The following is a 21,402-nucleotide window of genomic DNA, read 5'->3' as shown; positions in this document are numbered from 1 at the left end:
CCTGGTATATTTTTTAAATTAGAAAATAATATGCCTGACGTCACTCTTTATGCGATAGATAAAATGTGACATTCGTAATCTATACTTATAATAAATCTGTAGAGAGGTCAATTCTGTACATGAAATATATTTCCAAAATAACTATCAGGGGTGATTAGGGATCAATACTGATGCCAAAAATGCAATTAGTAAAATTTTTGTCTGTCTGTCTGTATAACCGTTATAGAAACAAAAACTACTCGACGGATTTTAACGAAACTTGGTACATTTATTTTTCATACTCCTGAGCTGGTTATAGTATACTTTTCATCACGCTACAATTAATAGGAGCAGAGCAGTGAAGGGAAATGTTGGGAAAACGGGAGAAGTTACTCCATTTTTAAGCTTGCGTCGCGTGTGCAAGCTTAATGGTTACAGCTACACAGAAATCATGTATGACTGAAATGTTCTCCTTAAAATTATATAAAAATATCCCACGACAGCATATATCTATCTCTTTATGGTTGACTCACAATAACACGTGTAAATCCCAATAGCTTAGCAGTTCTAAGCTTTCTCATTATATTTGTCTACTCTTACGTTTATAACACTCTAAGTCATCCCTAATTAAAAAGTTAACATTATTAAATATTCCATAAAAGAATCATAGAAATCGGTATAGAAACACCAAAGTTATATATAAAATACGCTAATAATAAGCCATCACGCGTGAATACTAAATCATGCTATATGTTTCCTTCGATTTCACCAGGATCCCATCATCAGACCCTGACCGGACAATCGGACCACCTGCATACCACCATACATTAAAAAAACATCCCGACAAATTGAGCACCTCCTCCATTTTTGAAGTCCGAAATCCACGCGGGCGAAGCTGCGGGCGGAAGCTAGTCGCCAAATAAACGTCAGTATAATATTGTTTCTTACTTCCAGGGTGGCATTGCGACTACGTTGACTCAGCCAGTGGATGTTTTAAAAACGAGGGCCATGAACGCGAAACCAGGCGAGGTGAAGAGTATATTCGCCCTCATCAGAGCCACCGGCAGGGAAGGTCCTCTAGCATTCTTCAAAGGATACATTCCAGCGTTCGCTAGACTTGCGCCTCATACTATTCTAACATTTGTATTTTTGGAACAACTTAGAATGAATTTTGGTGTGATTAAATTTAATTAATTCCCATTTGTTAGATTAAAATAGTTTTTTGTATATATTGCTAATTTGGTGTAACTGATTGCAATTTTCTTTTACTTGCATTTAGTTTTAGCGGTTGAGGATTTGTAAGTTGTTTCTGTTTCCTAGAATGCACATAGGAACTTATAGACTTTGTTACTGTGAACTCTCATAATTCGTGTATGTCGCTTACAACTGCCATGTTTAATGTAACAAGTCGAAAAATTATTTATTGAGATATTTTCCAGCAATAATTTAAGAATTCTCGCATAATTTGTTGTTAGGTTGATTGAACGACGAAGTCACGTTTGGTTATGTATGAATTTGTGTATATATTTGGAAATACACATTTTTAAAAAATAACGATAACATAAATAATAATGATTACATTTGACGAGATTAATTAATTACACAAATGAGAACATTATAGGGTGGTGTTAAGGATATTATTTCTTTTGAAGAATTTTTACTTTTGAGAAATTTACAACTTTACTATTAAATAAGAAGTAACTCTGAAGGCTTTAAGGTATGTATTCCCTGTTGCCTTACTTAATAAAAACAAGTCTTCCTCTACATTTTTGGATGCTGTTTGCACAGTATTGTCCTAACCTCTCATTATAAATTGTCCACTTGGAAACTATTTCTCTGAGACGACCCCAGAGTCATGACAATATAATTAATATTTTTAATAATATCTACATGACATACTACATGTTAATTTTATATATATTTCTCTTTTATTTCAAACTTCTTTATTTATTTTTAAAATTTTCAAATAATATAAAAATATTATCAATCCTCAATTACAAAGGACATTAGGGATATATTGATTTACATGGCTGTAAAAAGTATAAATTATTCTGTATATTTATATGTTATGTATATAATACTACATAGGAAGAGACTTTGTTATATGCCGCCCTGTGGCTGTGTTGTTTATTTATTTTCTAGTATTTTTAAGTGTGCCAAAAATGTAATAGCCTAAAACAATTATTTAAAGAAATGTGCTCTTTCTCGATGTGACAACGATATTTGTAACTTATTTATTATATTTACGTCATTGGTTATACATTCCTCAGAAACAAAATACTTTTACGATGTAAGTTTAAAAATACTATTAGTACAGTTTTTAAAATATGTTTTATTGTTGTTTCAATATTTAGTCATTTGTTCCAATAAGTCACTTTTGACTCTAGACTAAAGTATTTTCTAGGTAATTTGTTAAAAAAATACTTTAAGAATAATACAATTTATAATTTATTCATAACAATGTAACGTTTTTGATATGATATATTCTATTCGACGTCTTAGACGCGGGCACTATTAGATTTATATACAATTTAAACGAATAGTAAAATGTTAAAATAGTTTCTAAGGTTAAACTTTGTAGAACGAAGTGTTTGTAGCGATTGGGTAATCTATAATCATGTTGATACGGGTGGCAACAAGTCGAAAAGTGTAATCATCATGAATGTTTATCTAGAATGTGTAAGTAGAGTGCGACTCATATATAAACTTACTGCGGGATTATGTATATAATTAAGAAAATGTGTTATTTTATTTTTATGAAAATGTTGAGTGCTTGCTGCACTATAAATTACCGAGATTATTTTTCTAAATCTTGTTTTATTGACTAGTCTCATATGTGTTGTATGTAAAACGCGACATTTTTGGAATCATAACCAAATTCAGTTTGTATTGATATACATACTTCTTTAGCAGTATACCATGTATATATTAGCAACTTCAAGCCTAATTGAATCAAAATCAGGATCGAATGCAGCCAGTCCTCTGAGTAAGTATCAATCTATGGGGCTAGAGGCCTACGTAACATCTTAAAACCTTAGTTTGAAACGTCACGCGTAAGGCGAGTTAACGATTGCCGACCAGATAAATTCACATTCTGCGTCATCTAATAAAATAACTGTACTTATAAAATCATAACTGAGGATGACTGTGTTGACCCGATACTTACTTTACTTTATGCAAATTTTGAAATACAACAGCCTTTAACTGACATAAATATGCAACAATTGATTGACCTATTTTTTGTTTATCATTTAAAAGATGTAAGTCAAGTGTAAGAAATTCAGAAAGATTCATACAAATAAATGAAAGGGGTCTTATAATTATAGAAAAATGGTGTACGCGGAAGCGAGATATTGCCTGCCGTCTAAGAAGTAAATGTGGGGTTGACAACTTAGCCTCGCAGGGAGATTTCGCTAAAAAAATAAGTAAATGACCCTATTATAAATAAAGTCTTTATGATCATTCAGTTGAAACTATGTATTGATGATTTTTTTTTTATTCCATTGGCCATTATAATAGAAAACTGATAAATTCCATATCAATTTAAATTTCATACCTCAAACCGTTTTGTAAGGAGCCATGATATACGCACAAACAAAAATGACGTTCCGATTGTAGGCGCACCGCGTAGTTCATGCCTAGCGTCCATTCCGCGCACATACCAAAGAAGTTAATAACTTCCGCGTACACCTCTAATTTGAAATCGATTTAGACTTGATAAATTACTTGGAATGTAGACAAAAGTTTAGTCGGTGATGTAGGATACTGAATTATTAATGTGTTCCAATTTACGCCGAGACCATGTTATATTAGTGTATAGTGGTGTATTTTTTTCAAATTCCAATGTTTAATGTCTATTGTGGTTGTAGATGTAATAAATTCTTGTTACCTATAGTGTTTTTTTTATTTAGATAATGATAATGACTATTAAGATCCATAAAATAGTTTTAACGTTTATTATCTACGCTCGTGTGTTACACTAAAACACAAAAAAATCAATTTATCATGAAAACATCATATCAACGATTCCGATTTCCGAAGTTATACGATTTATAAGAATGAAATATTTTTGCGATAGATTTATCGCTATATGAATAGTTTTTACTGTTCTTTATTAGCATTAACGATTGTAAAAAGGCATTTTGGGTACGGCGCTCGATATAGTCCCATTTTACAACAATGTTTAAAATAGTCCTGCAAAACGTGTTTGATGATCCCGCTTGTCCCCGTGTCCTTATTTTTGCAACAAATTCGTGGGTTACAACATGTCTGCAAAAATGGTAGTGACCAAAAAAATAATCTCAAGAAAGGTACACAAAACGTCCCGCATAAAATTTTCAGAAAAATGGTCTCATTTGTGCCATTCTTGCTTTAAAATATGTCCCGCCCTATACACGGCTCATATATCAACGTCACTACGTCAACATTCCTTAATTCCTCGGAGCTTGCGCGCGGACCATAATTATTTTTGGACTTTATGAACAAACCAATACCACATTTGTTGTATTATGTTTATTTGTTTAGTACATAATTCACCATTTAACATCTCACCTTAAAATTTAATATTCGAAATAGTTAACCTTTATGAGTTGAGATTTAAAATTTTATTAATTGGCAAAATGGACATTGACTTAACGCCTTAAAATTATTTTTTTTTTACTAAGATCAAAATGGCATATTTTTAATTCCGAAGTGCATTCGAGGTACTTAAACTACTCAGGCAATAGGTATGTTATGTTTTTGCGCGTAACATCGTGCTTTGACCAGACGGCTCCAGGTATATTGTGGCGGGGCCCTGCATCCACGGCTCGCCATCCACTTGCATCGCGCAGGACCCTTGTAGTTCAATCTATAAAAAACATCACAACTTAATATTATAATTTCATATATCGTCGCTGTGGGTGGAGAACTAAATAACTCAAAATTTCTAGTTTCGAGATAAACGCGATTAACTGTTTTTCGTTATTTTTAAGCATTACTAAAAAAACTATTAATAATTTTAATGTCACTATTTTTATATATCTTGGGTCTTATTATCTATTATATTATGCATTAACAAAAAAAACTGTGACATGAAGATTAAAAATATAAAAAAAATAAAAACTTCTTATTTAATTTTGCCACGACAATGTTTTGTAAGTTTGCTGAAATAAACTAAATAACTCGTATAGTTATTTAGTTTTGCCACACTAGAAACCATATGGTAAAGTTATTATAAGGTTAAATAATTACAATTATAGAGTTTATTAAAGTGAATACCATTAGGATTTTCAATACCTAAATTAAACAAATCAAGTTGTTTAGTTCTTCTACACACTTGATTAACTTTTTGTTAAACAATAGACTCGAGGAAGAATTAAACAACTCATTTTATTTAATTTCTTTACTATTGAACAGATTATAAGTAGCAGTTTATTGATTTTATTATTTAATTATTTACTTTTTCTTCAACAAAATATATATTATTTGAATATATTTTTTTCTCCACTTTTAACATAAAAAAGCTATAATTTCGAAACGGGATAAGATAATGAAATGCTTGCTAGGCCAAAATATGCGCCATGTTTTGGGCAACACAAAAGTGATGAAAGTCCAAAATGGCCAAAATCCGAGTTATTTAGTTCTCCACCTACAACGACGATATATGCCTGTAACATTGTAGAATTACACTGAAAAGGTTTGAACCACTGACGTATATTCTATAGACCGAACGTCCATGTAAACTATTTGTTCAAAATCTGAAATAAAATGGCAACCAAAATGTCACTGTTATAACCAATTTATTCACTTCAACAACAAATAATTGTACTTATACGGATTACAGTACAGTTAAATCAAACACAATGAGTACACCGTACGGAATGCTAGATCTAGTACGTAGTACATATATAAAGATGGTTTGAACCAATAACTCACTCCACTAGGACAGTACAAGATGGTGAATCGATATACTCTACTTCCAATGGAAGACTATGTTGCGGCAGGCGAATCTAGCTTGGGTTTCCGAAAGAAAAAATGTTTAGTTTAGTGACTTAAACCGTTAATTTCAAACATACCTTAAGTCTAGAAGCTTGTGCGAATCGATACGGCTCCGCTAAACCGCACTGAAGCCGCGCAATGTGGAATGATGACGAAATGCCAACTACCTGCAACACAGGTACACTGTACATGAATAAATAGTTTGCTTTGTTTTGTCTATTGTCTCTCAATTTTAACGCAGAATAATGACGTAATTTTGAACACTAGTTAATTTTATATTTATAAAACAATAAACCTTCTCAATTTGAAATGGAAAAACGTGCTTTAATCGAACTTTTCAAATTTAATGGATTCATAAAATTTTCATGATTATAAGTTTGATATCCATCGAAGTTCGAGCGAAATCGGCGGAATGCTAAAACTACCCGATTAGTTGCTGCATATTCTTTTCACCTAGATGCATGAGCGTACTCAGGGGAAGAGGGTTACTGACCCTTCCCCTTTTTGGATACAATACAGTACCTACATATTTTTTATGTAAGTACTTGTATATGTTGAATTATTACTTTCATTAACAATAAACTATGTAAAATTTGTACTTCGCCCCCTCCTAGGTCTAAATTAGATTAGTCTAGTGGTATAAGTCTTTTATGCTCATATCTAGAAACACTAAAAAATTATTAAAATATTATTTTACCTCCAGTCGTCCGTCGTCTATATGTTGTTCTGGGACTTCTCCCTCGTTTCCCATTCCTGAAAAGTTATTGATAGGTACAGCCTCAGAACAAGAACAAGCATAGAAGGAATCTAAATTACCCTCATATACTTATCCTATTTTTTCAAATAGGCCAAAACCGTTGAAAAGAACGAGACAAATATTATGTTGCTAAGGTCGGCTTGCGTACACTTTAAAATAATCAAATGGTTACCTTTGGTCATCTTTATGATGCCGAATTAAAAAGCAAATAAAATGTCAAATGTTCCAACTTGCCAATCTCAAAACAATGTCACAAACGCACCCACACAATTTAGTTACGTTATACTTCAGCGCGTGCTTTTCAAAAGTGGCTACATGTTGTGTAATATTTTTGTTGTTAATTTTAATAAATACACAGTGCTGTTTAAGTAAAATATAACCCTACGAACAAGCAATGGCCTGCGTTATTGTAGGGTGTAAATCTCATTCTTCTCGTAAAGAAAATGAAACTGAAATCATCAGCTTCCATCGGTGAGTAAACAAAAAACCTAATATATTTGCTTAAACCCTGTACATAAGTGCAAAAACTGATATTACTTATACTTTATTATGCTGTAGTCATGTTATAATCTGTTGTTGGCCATTCGATCCAGTCATTATTAAGTATTTTTCATTTTTACCAATTTACGTAGTCGTGTTAAATAGTGTTGTGCTGCTTATTCTGTCTATAACATAGATTTTTAGTATATTGTAGTTTACTATTTTGCATAAATTGCCTCTTACTTTCAATATACGGTGGTGTAGTGTCAAAAGCCACTTGGAAACCGTGCGCGAAGGTTGGGGTCGAGGAAACTATCTGATTTTCATAGTGTGTTTCATACAATGTGTTTCATTGCAGATTCCCCACAGATGAGTATGAGGGCAAAAAATTGATCGTTGCCATAGCTCGTCCCAATTGGCATTGGAAAAAACACCACCGTGTTTGCTCTAAGCATTTCGACAAAGTTTTATTAACATTGAAATAAGTTATCAAACATATGTGACATGAATGATACCGCCGTGTTTTAATTTAACTGTCCCATTTTAGTAGCTTCTGTCAAATCCCACCTCTTAGGTATCTTTTAATGCCTAAGAAAGTCAGAAAAGAACAGAAGGCGTACTGGCTTTCGCCTAGACGAAATTTTGGCCGATTTCTTGTTTGTTACTTACAGCGGTTTCCATTCCTTCCGAAATTTCTAACATTTTTTTAATTTAATAATCTAAATGCTAAACCATTTTTGTGTTTAGTAAATGACATTTCGGAAGGCATGGAAACTGCTGTAAATAGCAAATGAAAATTGGACAAAATTTAGCTCGAAGAACGCCGATAGTTCTATAGTTTATTGTAATTTAACAGATTTTTACCGAGTGCTTTTATATACCCAAACTTTTTTTATATTTTTTTCGATATCGTCTATGGTAAATTCACATACCTTTGTCTATCGGCTATGGTAAATTCACATACCTGCTAAAATAAACACTTTTCGGTCAGTCAACTACAAACCGTTGCAAATTGCTATTTTAGATAAAGGCTAAAAAAAGATATCAAAACCCTGATTTGGTATTCAAGTACCAAATGCGGTCTGGGTATATAAAAGCACTCGTAAAGAAGCTGTTAAATTACAATAAACTAGAACTACCGGCTTTCTTCGAGCTAAATTTTATCCAATTTTCATTTGCTATTTACAGCAGTTTCCGTGCCTTCCGAAACGTCATTCACACAAAAATGGTTTAGCATTTAGATTATTAAATTAAAAAAATGTTAGAAATTTCGGAAGGAATGGAAACCGCTGTAAGTAACAAACAAGAAATCGGCCAGAATTTCGTCTAGGCGAAAGCCAGTACGCCTTCTGTTCTTTTCTGACTTTCTTAGGCATTAAAAGATACCTAAGAGGTGGGATTTGACAGAAGCTACTAAAATGGGACAGTTAAATTAAAACACGGCGGTATCATTCATGTCACATATGTTTGATAACTTATTTCAATGTTAATAAAACTTTGTCGAAATGCTTAGAGCAAACACGGTGGTGTTTTTTCCAATGCCAATTGGGACGAGCTATGGCAACGATCAATTTTTGCCTCATATCATCTGTGGGGAATCTGCAATGAAACACATTGTATGAAACACACTATGAAAATCAGATAGTTTCCTCGACCCCAACCTTCGCGCACGGTTTCCAAGTGGCTTTTGACACTACACCACCGTATATTGAAAGTAAGAGGCAATTTATGCAAAATAGTAAACTACAATATACTAAAATCTATGTTATAGACAGAATAAGCAGCACAACACTATTTAACACGACTACGTAAATTGGTAAAAATGAAAAATACTTAATAATGACTGGATCGAATGGCCAACAACAGATTATAACATGACTACAGCATAATAAAGTATAAGTAATATCAGTTTTGCACTTATGTACAGGGTTTAAGCAAATATATTAGGTTTTTTGTTTACTCACCGATGGAAGCTGATGATTTCAGTTTCATTTTCTTTACGAGAAGAATGAGATTTACACCCTACAATAACGCAGGCCATTGCTTGTTCGTAGGGTTATATTTTACTTAAACAGCACTGTGTATTTATTAAAATTAACAACAAAAATATTACACAACATGTAGCCACTTTTGAAAAGCACGCGCTGAAGTATAACGTAACTAAATTGTGTGGGTGCGTTTGTGACATTGTTTTGAGATTGGCAAGTTGGAACATTTGACATTTTATTTGCTTTTTAATTCGGCATCATAAAGATGACCAAAGGTAACCATTTGATTATTTTAAAGTGTACGCAAGCCGACCTTAGCAACATAATATTTGTCTCGTTCTTTTCAACGGTTTTGGCCTATTTGAAAAAATAGGATAAGTATATGAGGGTAATTTAGATTCCTTCTATGCTTGTTCTTGTTCTGAGGTACAGCCAATATTTTCAAACGACAATAACATTTAACTATCCATGGCGATGAGTACCAATTTAAATGTAGAAAATAGTTGGTACAAATGAGCAGGTAAGTGTTATGGTATCTACAACTTGTTGACTTAAAGAAAGATTGAAATTGAGAGAATAAGCTTATTTTGTTTAATTTTTACCCAATATAATATAAAAACATGATATTAATTAACCTAAATTACACGAGTCTTCGTTGTTTATTTTAAATTTATCCCTTGTTATAAGTATTGACATGAATGCGTGAATTCACAATTGAAACTGGCAGTAATACTCTTCAATTCAGATGAATCACTTGACAATAAAAAAAAATAGTGTACTGACGCCAGAGGTCGACGCCGGCGCCCCACGACGCGATGTTGAGCGCCAGTAGCGCCTGCAGCGGCGGCAGCGCCAGCGGCGCGCGCTCCACCCACACGCGCAGGCGCCGCTCCAGCGCGCCGCACGCGCCCGCGTCCAGCGCGCGCCCCACGCCCAGGCACGCGTACGCCACCTCACATGCAACGGCCCCTCGGATCATATGCCTAATGCCAACACTCTCAGGGATCCGCCACTCTTTAGTCTCTTAACTTTCAAACACCTTTTTTTTGTATTTTAGCCACAATATACATCTTACATGCAAAGAGATCATGTTAGTGTCATTCTGTTACAAACCGTATAAAATATTTTTTAATTGATCATACGTTATTGTGAATACTAGTTCAGGTAAATCAGACCAAAATGTACTTACATAATTCAAAGTTCGACTGGCGTATCTATAAAGGAACTGTGTCCTGGCGTGGTGGAAGTCCAGCGCGACTTGTGCGTCGACACCGATGCTCGCGTAATTGTACGCGTAGAGCACACGGTCGGCGCGCAGCCGGCCGAGCCGAGACCGCTGCGGCTTTATTGTTATTTTCCATCTGAAATATAATTACAAGTCAATTTATTGACTTACATTCTTATTTCTTGTGTATTAAAAAAAAAAACAAATGTAATATAATAAAATGGAAATAAATGATTTTCCTGTTGTGTGCAGTTAAAATTTACCTTGGTTAATCACGTTCCATGAGGTGATTCCACAAAAAAAATAGCTATACAATAAATAATTTAAGCGCCACTGAATTATTATAAAAGATATTCTTACGCATAATACGAAACATTATAATTTTACTATCCTCAGAGATAAAAACACAAAAACATCGCACTAAATGTTATTATACCAGAATAAAATGTTTACCTATCGAGTAATTGTTGCGAAGCTTGCTTGACGCCAAAAGCGATAGCGTGTGCGTCCAAGTGCGAGGGGCAGCCCGGTCCCCAGCCCAGCACGCGAGATAAATCATTACCGGTGCCCATCGGCAGTATAGCCACCGACGCCTGTTCGACAAGCGTTATTTATTAGTGGAAGCTAGTAGCGAAAACGGTGTAAGTGTACTTAATAAATTAATAATAAATATTATATTTCATGTTTTAAAAAGTACATCCTCATTCTGTTAGCAACACAACTTTCCATTAATCAGGGATGGCAAAATACCCACAAGCCAGCGGAAAGACTTCAATGCCAATAATAAGTTCCGGTGAAGCGACGTAGGCCCGAGGCTTTAACAATTGATAACCAAAATAAATTGGTTATAAATCCCGTGCTGGCTCTATAAGTTACAAAGATCTACAACGGATACCTATGCCAATGATCACCCATCAACGGAAGTGAGTGCCGATTGCTGATCAACTATTAATAGTAGATCACGTTAAATCAATTAATTTAATCGACATCGCTCTGTGTTAAACGTTAGACTAAGCACATAATCATTTAAAAAGGGATTATCTTCATTAAGCGACTCGTTATTGTTCTGAACTCACTTTAACATTATCAGCAGTTGCCAGGGAATTGAGAACCCAAGCCACGGTTCCGTCTCCGCCACAGACCAGAATGCGACATTTCGGTGGAAGCCATCGCACTACCGTCTCGGGAGTGTTGGTGCTTATGTCTACAACCTAAAATATTTTGAATTCAAAACGATTTAAATTTGTTTTTTAAGTAGTAGAAATTGAAGCCAAAGTAATTACTGGGCGGTATGAAATTAAACTTCTAAGTTCTCGGGATGAGGTGCGCTGTTCAGTTTCATGCATGATTAGTGGGCTATGGTTTAGCGTGACGAACACAGTGTCAGTCTCTAACTATTTAGATATGTACAAAACATTGAATTGTGCCACTATCAATCTATTCCAGCATTACATTTTACCTGTATAGGATTAAGAAGCCCTCTGAACAGAGAAAGCACTTCATCTCCTCTATTGCTTCCAGATTTGCGATTTGCTAGAAAGTTACAATACACGTAAAATGGTGAATAACTCACTTCCTAAACACAAGCAAGTTTGTCAGGGATAAATCGTTCTACAGCCGGAAAAGATATTTCCATATCAGAGATGTTATCACTCATATATAACTCGCATAAAACTCACACTAGTCTAAATGTGTATCAAAATTTGACGAAGGCGCATGTTTGCGAAAGGCTGGAAGCTGAGTACGTGCCGTCTATACGTCCAGACGATCTGCGCTGAGCGTACTGAACATAAGTATACGCGTACTATTGCAGCTATTGCAAGGCCGCATAATCGCTATAGTAAGACGTACCCTGACGACTGTATCAGGCCTGCGGGAAGCCTAATAAGTATATTAGGGTATAGAAAGCTTCAATCTCTAGTCCATTTGGTTTCAACTTACCAATAACTATTAGCGGTTCCCAGTTTTCGTCAGGCAAGGGTTTTATGTTCTTTATAACTTTTTTCTCCATTTGAACGGAGGTAGGAGGAATGATAAAATGTTTATATTTCTGAAAATCACATTCCTAAAAAAAGACGAAAACAGTATAATACACGGAATTTAAAACTGTGTTGGTAACTTAGTTGCATTACGTGCATGGCAAAACTACCGCTCTGACGTTTTTGGTGCAAATATGGGGTAAGGCACGGGGATGTTAGATTTTTGTAATCAATTTTAGCCCTGAGTCTGTCATTTGTACCGGATGTAACGATAGACACGTTAGAATCACAACATAGAACGAAGGCAGCGCAATGATAATGAATTTGCCACTTTGTCTTGCGACTACAAGTCGACCACGAATCGCGGGGCGCGGGGCTTTGTAAATTATTATTTGGGCAGGCTTCTGTGTGTGCTCGTGAGATATCGTTGTCATCCTTCGTTTCATGGCTACGCGGTTCCACCGCCCCAACGTTGCGCCGCAACTGGCCTCATGGTAGCATGACAAAGCGGCAAACGGGGCTCCATCGCGCTACCCGTTCCCACTACCTGCCACCGTTGCTCGTAAGCCCATGTCGTGGACGAGTGGTTAGGGATACATTAAAAGATACCAAAGCTCTGATCCATATTATATAAATTGAGTTTGCATGACTTGTTTCCTTAATCTGTGGCTCTTTAAGATATCAATAAGTTTCCTAAATTATGCTATTAGTTATTACTAACCTCTGATTTTATTTCCTCAAAATCTATTAGAGATTTGATCCTTTGGCACCAACAGCAGAAATATTTTTTTACATTTTCTTCATGCTCTGCGTTATCACCTCTTGCAACACCCACTACAAAGAGTTAAAATATTTTTTATTGATATTAAATTTATGGCACCCTGTTTATTATCTTATGTACAATCAGATAGAATTAGGGCAGAAAATATCTCCTACATAATATCTATAGAAACCGGCAAACCTGCCCGTGACTAACGAGACAAGCTTGCTGCTCGCCTGTTGGTAAGCGATACAACCGTTATGCTATAGGCTATATATCATCACGCTATACCCAATAGGAGCGGAGCAGTAATGGCTAATCTCAGGAATCACCGATCCAAACTGAAAAATTCTTTTTGCGTTGGATAGCCCTTTGTTCGTGGAGTGCTATAGGCTATATATCATCACGCTATACCCAATAGAAGCGGAGCAGTAATGGCTAATCTCAGGAACTACCAATCCAAACTGAAAAATTCTTTTTGCGTTGCATAGCCCTTTGTTCGTGGAGTGCTATAGGCTATATATCATCACGCTATACCCAATAGGAGCGGAGCAGTAATGGCTAATCTCAGGAACTACCGGTCCAAACTGAAAAATTCTTTTTGCGTTGGATAGCCTTTTGTTCGTGGAGTGCTATAGGCTATATATCATCACGCTATACCCAATAGGAGCGGAGCAGTAAAGGTTTATCTCAAGAACTACCGATTCGAACTGAAAAATTATTTTTGTGTTGAATAGCCCCTTGTTTGTAGAGTGCTCTAAGTTATATATCATCACGCTATGACCAATAGGAGTGGAGCAGTAATAGCTAATCTCAGGAACTACAAGTTTGAACTGAAAAAATCGTTTTGTGTTGGATAGCCCTTTATTTGTGGAGTGCTATAGGCTATATATCATCACGCTATGACCAATAGGAGCGGTGCAGTAATGAAACATGTTGCAAAAACGGGGACAATTTATTAGTTTTGAGTGTTTCCGTTGCGTGCCCTGCGTAAACGGTTAAAGTTATGCAACAATGAAGTATGACGGGATTGTTCCTCTTAAAAAGTTCTAAAAAATATATTATAAAACAAAGTCCCCGCTGCATCTGTCTGCCTGAACATTTTAAACTCAAAAACTACCCAACATATTAAGATGAAATTTGGTATGGAGACAGTTTGAGCCCCCTGGAAGAACATAGGCTCCCGGGAAACTACTACTTTTATAACGGAAAACTTTAGCCTGAAGAACTTTATAACGCGGGCGGAGCCGCGGGCAAAAGCTAGTATCAATATAAATTTACTAAAGTTACAATAACATAATTTTTATGAATGAAATAAATATATTCTCAATAATTATTGGCATGCCCCAATTATTTTGTTACATGCCACTGTTACCACACATAGAGTTGGAACACTATCCCTAATATACATAAACATACCATCAGAACTTAAGATAATCACAGATATATTACATAATTGTTGATAATGATGGCAAACACACTACATACCAGTTGTCTCGTCTCTCATTTGTATACCAAATCTGAATGCCAGTGCGACATAAAACAGTTAGCATGTAAAAAATTGTTATGGGGTCTACTTAAAATTCAGTGCATGTGTTTTGCTGCACTGCTCATTTCTTTATCCTCAGAGTCAGCTCCCACACATTTGTAAAATTTCATATACCATTTTGAGTGTGGGACCACATTTTACTGGCCATTTAAAAACATAACATTTTTGTAGGTGTGCAATTGATGTATAATATAATAGTGACGATGACCTGCCACATATTCCCTAATATTACCACATTCTGGCATAAGCCACAATACATGATCAAGATCAAAGAAGTTACATCCAATTCACTATACATCACTGCATATTAACTCAATACATAGCAATAATGAGACAAACCATTAACCCAATGATGAAGAAAGGGTTTATCCATGGGCCATGATACTTGCTTGCATGAATACTTTTTATCCACAATCTTATAGCACTTTTTGCATGCGCTCACTCCACAACATTCACAGAATAATCCAGCCACAGGTAGCATTAGCTCAACACATATAGTACACTGAAACAAGTTTTATAAAACCATTTATCTTTGTTAGCAAACAAAAACTTGTTCAAACTCATATTGTTACTTATTTTATGAATTAAGGATAATCAGGGCAATAAAAAATAATATTGATGAGTCACATTTTTGCAAACCAAGAACTAAGTTGTTAATGTTACTTTATTGCAGACTGCAAACTATGAAAACTAAGGTATATTCTATATGTAATTATCTAACTTATGTGAGCTAAGCTAAGCTACCTTAGGTCTTGGTTTGCAAACGGTATAAGGGCTAGTAAAAATAAAAGTTAGTTTCAAAAAGTAATGACACTACTTACATAAATGTTATATGGAATTGATTTATTACATTGTATACTTCTCCATGTATGACCACGATCCTTATATTTCGTTTGCATAAAATTATTGTCACCAAAAGGGAGTGAATAAAACGATAAATCAAATAACTCAAAAATAAACTTCCTATTAAAAAGTAATAATTAAAAAAAACATCATTGAAATTCATCTCACTGTCCATTTTAGAAATAGAAATTATAGTGTTTTGTTATAAGCTTTTATGGTAACACATTCAAAATTTCACCTAAAAATAAACAATTCGTTTGTTTACTATAATATTTTTTCTATTGTAAGCAAGTTTAAATGTTTAATAGTTTTGAATAGTAAACTGATAGTAAATAGTATAATTTTTTATTTGACACTTGACAGTATAATTGACAGAAGACGTCATGTATAGTCGGCAACTGTCCTAGAATGCAAACAGCCAAAATCTTGGCCAAAATACTTATGTACTTTTGGTAGGTAACCATATTATATGATATTATAATTCTCTTTGGGTAGGTATTTTTATAAACTAAGATCACCAAGATAGATAAGGAGTGACACATTATCCCTGAAATTTAGCTATCAGTGAGTCGAGTATGAGTGCTGTCATTAGTGCATTACGTTTTTGATTCAGATAAACATGGTAAAAGCCATAAATTGTTTTACGTAAAATCGAAAATATTGAAAATAATTAAAATTGGAAAACATAAAAGTGCCCAGTAAGATTTTTTTTAACATAACTACTTAGAGCGATAATAAAATATTAGTTACTCTCATCAGAATTACAGCCTATTATAACATTTATATTTACTCAGTCATTCAAAGTTTTTTATATGGAAACAGCAGTAAAAGTTAAATCTTACTTTTACTCAAAGTTTTTACTGTCGAGTTGAGATAGCAAACTCCAGTGAGACTGGTCGTTAATCTTATACAGATGTCGCGAAAAGCAGTTATTAAAAATAAATACTTCGTAGTCGTACAATTTCCTCAGAATCATAATGGCTAGTTATTGTTTCTGGATTAAAACATTGTCAACCTTCTATCCCAATAATTTAGAACCTTAGGTAATAATGGTTTTTTTATCTGAATTTTTAAATAGATGGCGCTGGCATCGTAGTTTTAGCTACTTTTGTAGCAGGAAAGGACTTTCACGCGGCCGAAACCGCGAGCGGTTACTTGTGTATTATAAATTTCGAATAGAAAGCTTCTAAAAATACAGTTGGCGCACCAATTAGCTGACTGCTGCGGGTAACACATTATGTGATCAGTGAAATGTTTCCAATAAGAAAATTTATAATAAAGTGTGTTTCATATTATTTTTTTGCATGAGTAGATACATTTGTTGAAATAATATACTTCGTATCTTTTTGATTATACACTTTATTTAAAATCAAAACATATTATTCCTTTAGGATATTCATGATACTTTGTTTCAATTTTTTGGAGCATAAGTCAAATGGGGTTTTCTTTTCCTTATTTTCTATATCAGTTTTGGCACCGGATTTGACCAATAAACAAGCAACAGCCTCCCTGTCTTCCTCGCATGCCAAATGTCTGTAAAAATAGATATTATTGTGAGTATTCAAAACATCGTCAAAATATTGTTGTATCTCAATATTAGTCAATCACAACGGCCCTATGTCTACACACTGCGAAGGCTGCCATGCCGTCATCACTGACAAAGAGACTTGTTATCACAGCCTTACTCCGTCCTTAGATAAAAGACGTCTATGAATGAGGGGGATAGCTTTTGACAATCGTACAATGTGCTACGGTATGTATATGTCATTTATACATTTCTATGCTGGTCACACACCGCGCGAGGCAGGGAAACTGATTTTCATGCGCGTCCGCTTCGCGAAGGTGGTTTATATGTCATGTACAAGCAAATATTGTCAATAAGAAAGGTATAAATATTTCATATTATAATATGTATATATATAGAAATTTCCACAACATTTTTCATGACTCAGATATCTAACTAGGAAAATAAGATGTAACATATTACCTTAAACTGGGTAAGTATAGAGTTACAGTTATACAGTAAGTTTTTATTTTATTCTTCAATAAGTATGTATCTGCCATTTAATAATTTTGAAGCTAAGATGTTTTTATTACATAGATACGTTGTCCGAGCTCAATACTGGCAAGACGAAAATAAGGTAATTGCCCGACTTAACGGCCAATGAGCGTGCGGCCCTAACGTTGTTACTTAACTGTCGATGTATATATATCCTTTTCTAACGAATGTATGCTACATCTTTTTATTCCTTCTTCGAGCCAATTTGTAATTATATGTACAGGTACGTGACCATAGCAAATAGTGCGCCGTTTTTATGTGCCATTTTGTTAGTGTATTACGCGTCTATTTGTAAAACGTCATTGTTTGGAAGTATTTTTCAAACAATGTTAAATATCTATATGCTATAAGTACATAACAATAACTAAAAGGATAATTATTTTTTTTTATTTTCTATAAAGCAAGCTTTAAATGTACCCTTGTTCTTGCTTTTAAAGTATGGGCTTTAAAATGTAATTACTTTGTATTTCTGTTCTAAATTTGAAAATGTGATTAAAAGGAAGGAACTACTAACAAGGGTGTAGATCCTGTAGAGTCAGTAGGGTCTATCTTTAGGTGTGAACAAGCCACCAGCAGTTCTACAATGTTACTTCGGCCTTGAGCAGCTGCCCTGTGTAGTGGTGTGGCACCAAGCACATCAGCATCATTCACATTTGCTTCTGAGTTTATCAATAATTTCACAATCTGAAAAATGTACAATATAATATTATTTTTTGTTACATATCTTGAGATCAGTATTAGCTCTGGTGTTAAATTTAATGTCAATTGAAATTTGACTTCAAATCATCTTTACCAATGTGTGCGATAATACCTTGGGGGCAGTGTTGCAAAACCATATAATTTAAACGGTATTCACATGGCCTTTTTGATACGATATATGATCATGCATTCAAAATCAAAAGTAAATATACAACCTATAAAAGTATAATATAATATTTATACTTTGAAATGTAAAAAAAAACTAGGCTAACGCCCAGTTTCTGAAAGGCTGATCAAAGTTTTATTCAACTAACACCTTTGTTAATTTGACAACGCTGTCAAATCAGTTTAGGTTTCTGAAGCGTTGTTCAGTGAAAAATTTACTAATCTATGATCAATTTGATTTGACATCAACTTTCGATTGCCTTTTTGAGTTTTAGTCTAAGAGCCCGTGAACCCCAGACCTTCGTTATTTTATAAAAGGTGAAAGTTTGTCAGCGCATGGACCCAACACAGGTAAGAACGATGGGCCATTATGAAGTTTGGGTTACAGTGGCTTTGGCAGGTACACAGTACTAAAGGTGTGTAAAATACGGATCTAGTTTCATCAAATAATAAAGTGAGATTTTTTGGTATTACCTTCAGAAAATTATTAAAAATCACGTTATTCATTGACAGGCACTTAACATCGTGGCAATCCCATGCCAGACACGCTTAATGTTCATGAAATTATAATTTTATTTACGTTATAGTATAAAAGCTGATTTTTATATATAGTACTTGGGTAATAACTAAATGATGTTTCCTCATTAACCAGACGTTTTTGATAGTTCCAACTACTTGGCAGATATAAAAAAAATAGGTACAAGCATTCTTGTGCCAATCATAACAAATTGTACCTAATAGGATTGGAAGCATTCTTGGGATTAATAATTAATTCTAGTGATTATTAAAGTATTTTACAAAATAATTACATTATGTGAGAAAAATTTAACGGAGAGAGCAAAGTGTAAACTTTTGATTAGTTCAAATTTATGTACAACCTAATTAAGATTTAAATTACCAAAATATCTATATATCTTGATTATTGAAATTATTTTTAACTTGCATTTATTACGATTACGAAAGTACCCATATAAACACTACATTATGATATACAAACTACGAATTTTATTTTTAGACACCAAAAAATTATAGAAAATAAATACCTACTCGCCGGAATTTAATTTTCATCATTACTGCTAGATATGCTTATGCTCACGCCGATATACGCTAGACATAATTAAATAATAATTTCTATGTATCTAGAATAAAAAGAAACAATATTTCAAGTACTTATTACATTTTATCAACTCCAAAAACTTTTTCAAAAGAAATATATTTTATTATAAATAAACAATTAAATTTCGTGTATTTGCCATTTTATAACAGTTAATTCGCCGATGATCATTAATTAATTGACGAAGCCTTTGACATCAGTTTAATCAAAGATCACGGCTTAATTCGCATTCTAAAAACTAAAAATAGCGCTTGACATGCGATTCTTTAACAGGTCTGTCAACTGACATGTTGATCAAATCAAACTAGTTATTTTTGCTTCTAGCAGTTGCTAGAAGCAAAAATAACTACAAATGGCACTTAACAAGATATTTGACAACATATTAGTTTCATTTTTCCATTGATCAGCCTTTCAGAAACCGGGCATCAGTCATCAAATTGTTGCTTTGTGAGAAAACCTATACTATTATACAAAACTGAAGAGTTTGTTTGTTTGAACTCACTAATCTCAAGAACTAAGGGGTCAAACTGAAAAATTATTTTAGTGTTGGATAGCCCACTTATCAAGTAAGGCTATATATCATCATGTTATGGCCGATAGGAGCTTTTAAAATTGATTTATTAGGTACATAAAATGTAGCCTACAACATCAATTTTAAATACTATATTCTATGTGAGTGTAAGGTAGTAAGGTAGTAACAACCAACAAATTTAGTACAATCTTGCACAAATACTAAGGATTCAAGTTGCTGTTATTTTTCTGCAATTACCTCTTTATGCCCTTTAGAGCATGCATAATGCATAGAAGTTTGTCTTCTATTTGTTTTGTGGTTCACATTTGCTCCTTTGTTGATAAGAAGTTTGACGACTTCATATCTTCCAGCTGACGATGCAAGTATGAGAGGTGTAGATGCTGTATCATCTACAGGGTCAAGGGGACTACCACAATCAATCAGATAATCAACCAAATTTTCATTTCCACCCAACGCGGCCCAGTGTATTAACAGGCGACCATTCTAGAATATATAAAAATAAATTTCAGAAAATATTAGGTTAATGTAGGTAAACAGTACTTAGAAAAGTTCCTCACTTCATCGGTCTTAGACACTAAAGACTTATCCTGATCTATTTTTACTTTAACTTGATTAAAGTCGCCTTTATAGGCTATTTCATACACAGATCCTATCGACATTGTATACTGTTGTTATTTGTGTATATATACTCTGATATTTCTTCTTCTTTTCAATTATGGGTTCCACCGTCTGTCTGCTTGTGTGTTTCGCCAATATAAACCAGACTTTCCGCAGTATTGTAATGCTCTTTGGACCAAACACAAAATAATGATATTATTTATAAATTTATCCTAACAATACAATTAATGACAATGAATTGTCAAAAACCATATTTATCGACACTTGACATTATATCATGGTCATTTTTTTTTTTTTTTTTTTTTTTTTTATGGCTACAAGCACTATGTTGCTGTGCTACGCCAATGTCAATAAAGCTAGGGAAACATATTACAGGAAGGAAATTGGTTTCGGAATTAGGATTAAGTCAGGAAAGTTGTCAAGATATAATATATTAATAATAATATTCGTCAATACAATATATTAATAAGTATATACAAACTATATTTTTATGTTATTATGTACAATAAATGAGGAAATAGCTTTATAAATATTTACATTAAATAAGAGGAGGGAAGAAATACAACAAGGAAAAGGAACACCAAAGGAAATGAGTTGACTTATAAAATGAGCATTATCAAAAAGCGGACAAGCGAAGAAGATATGATTGAGGTCACCCTCCTCTTCACCGCATTCA

The 21,402-nt window shown here is 34.0% G+C and overlaps 3 protein-coding genes across 3 annotated transcripts; 1 reads left to right on the top strand and 2 right to left on the bottom strand.

Moving 5' to 3' along the window:
* Window positions 1-933: 933 nt before the first annotated feature.
* Window positions 934-2,789, top strand: LOC119192033 (mitochondrial dicarboxylate carrier-like; the record flags this gene model as incomplete). Its single annotated transcript, XM_037445883.1, is given in 1 exon segment — window positions 934-2,789. A coding segment is annotated over 1 exon segment (240 nt), but the record flags the coding sequence as incomplete, so codon positions are not given.
* Window positions 2,790-4,476: 1,687 nt separating this feature from the next.
* On the bottom strand, window positions 4,477-15,916 carry LOC115440369 (diacylglycerol kinase epsilon). Its single transcript, XM_030164636.2, has 12 exons — window positions 15,518-15,916; window positions 15,036-15,198; window positions 13,109-13,221; window positions 12,350-12,473; window positions 11,868-11,941; window positions 11,485-11,619; window positions 10,862-11,001; window positions 10,373-10,544; window positions 9,967-10,135; window positions 6,656-6,711; window positions 6,036-6,125; window positions 4,477-4,828 (listed from the first exon to the last, which is right to left on the bottom strand). Exons 1-12 carry the CDS (start codon window positions 15,593-15,595, stop codon window positions 4,712-4,714), a joined length of 1,431 nt encoding a protein of 476 aa, XP_030020496.2. The 5' UTR covers window positions 15,596-15,916; the 3' UTR covers window positions 4,477-4,711.
* A 962-nt stretch (window positions 15,917-16,878) lies between these two features.
* On the bottom strand, window positions 16,879-21,013 carry LOC115440415 (26S proteasome non-ATPase regulatory subunit 10). The gene is made up of 4 exons (XM_030164702.2): window positions 20,666-21,013; window positions 20,346-20,591; window positions 18,113-18,282; window positions 16,879-17,072 (listed from the first exon to the last, which is right to left on the bottom strand). Exons 1-4 carry the CDS (start codon window positions 20,765-20,767, stop codon window positions 16,919-16,921), a joined length of 672 nt encoding a protein of 223 aa, XP_030020562.1. The 5' UTR covers window positions 20,768-21,013; the 3' UTR covers window positions 16,879-16,918.
* Window positions 21,014-21,402: the final 389 nt, after the last annotated feature.

This window comes from Manduca sexta, unplaced genomic scaffold, assembly GCF_014839805.1.
Source record: "Manduca sexta isolate Smith_Timp_Sample1 unplaced genomic scaffold, JHU_Msex_v1.0 HiC_scaffold_2271, whole genome shotgun sequence".
NCBI lineage: Eukaryota > Metazoa > Arthropoda > Insecta > Lepidoptera > Sphingidae > Manduca > Manduca sexta.
The sequence above is the reverse complement of the archived record's forward strand: the minus strand, read 5'-3'. Positions and strand labels throughout refer to the sequence as shown.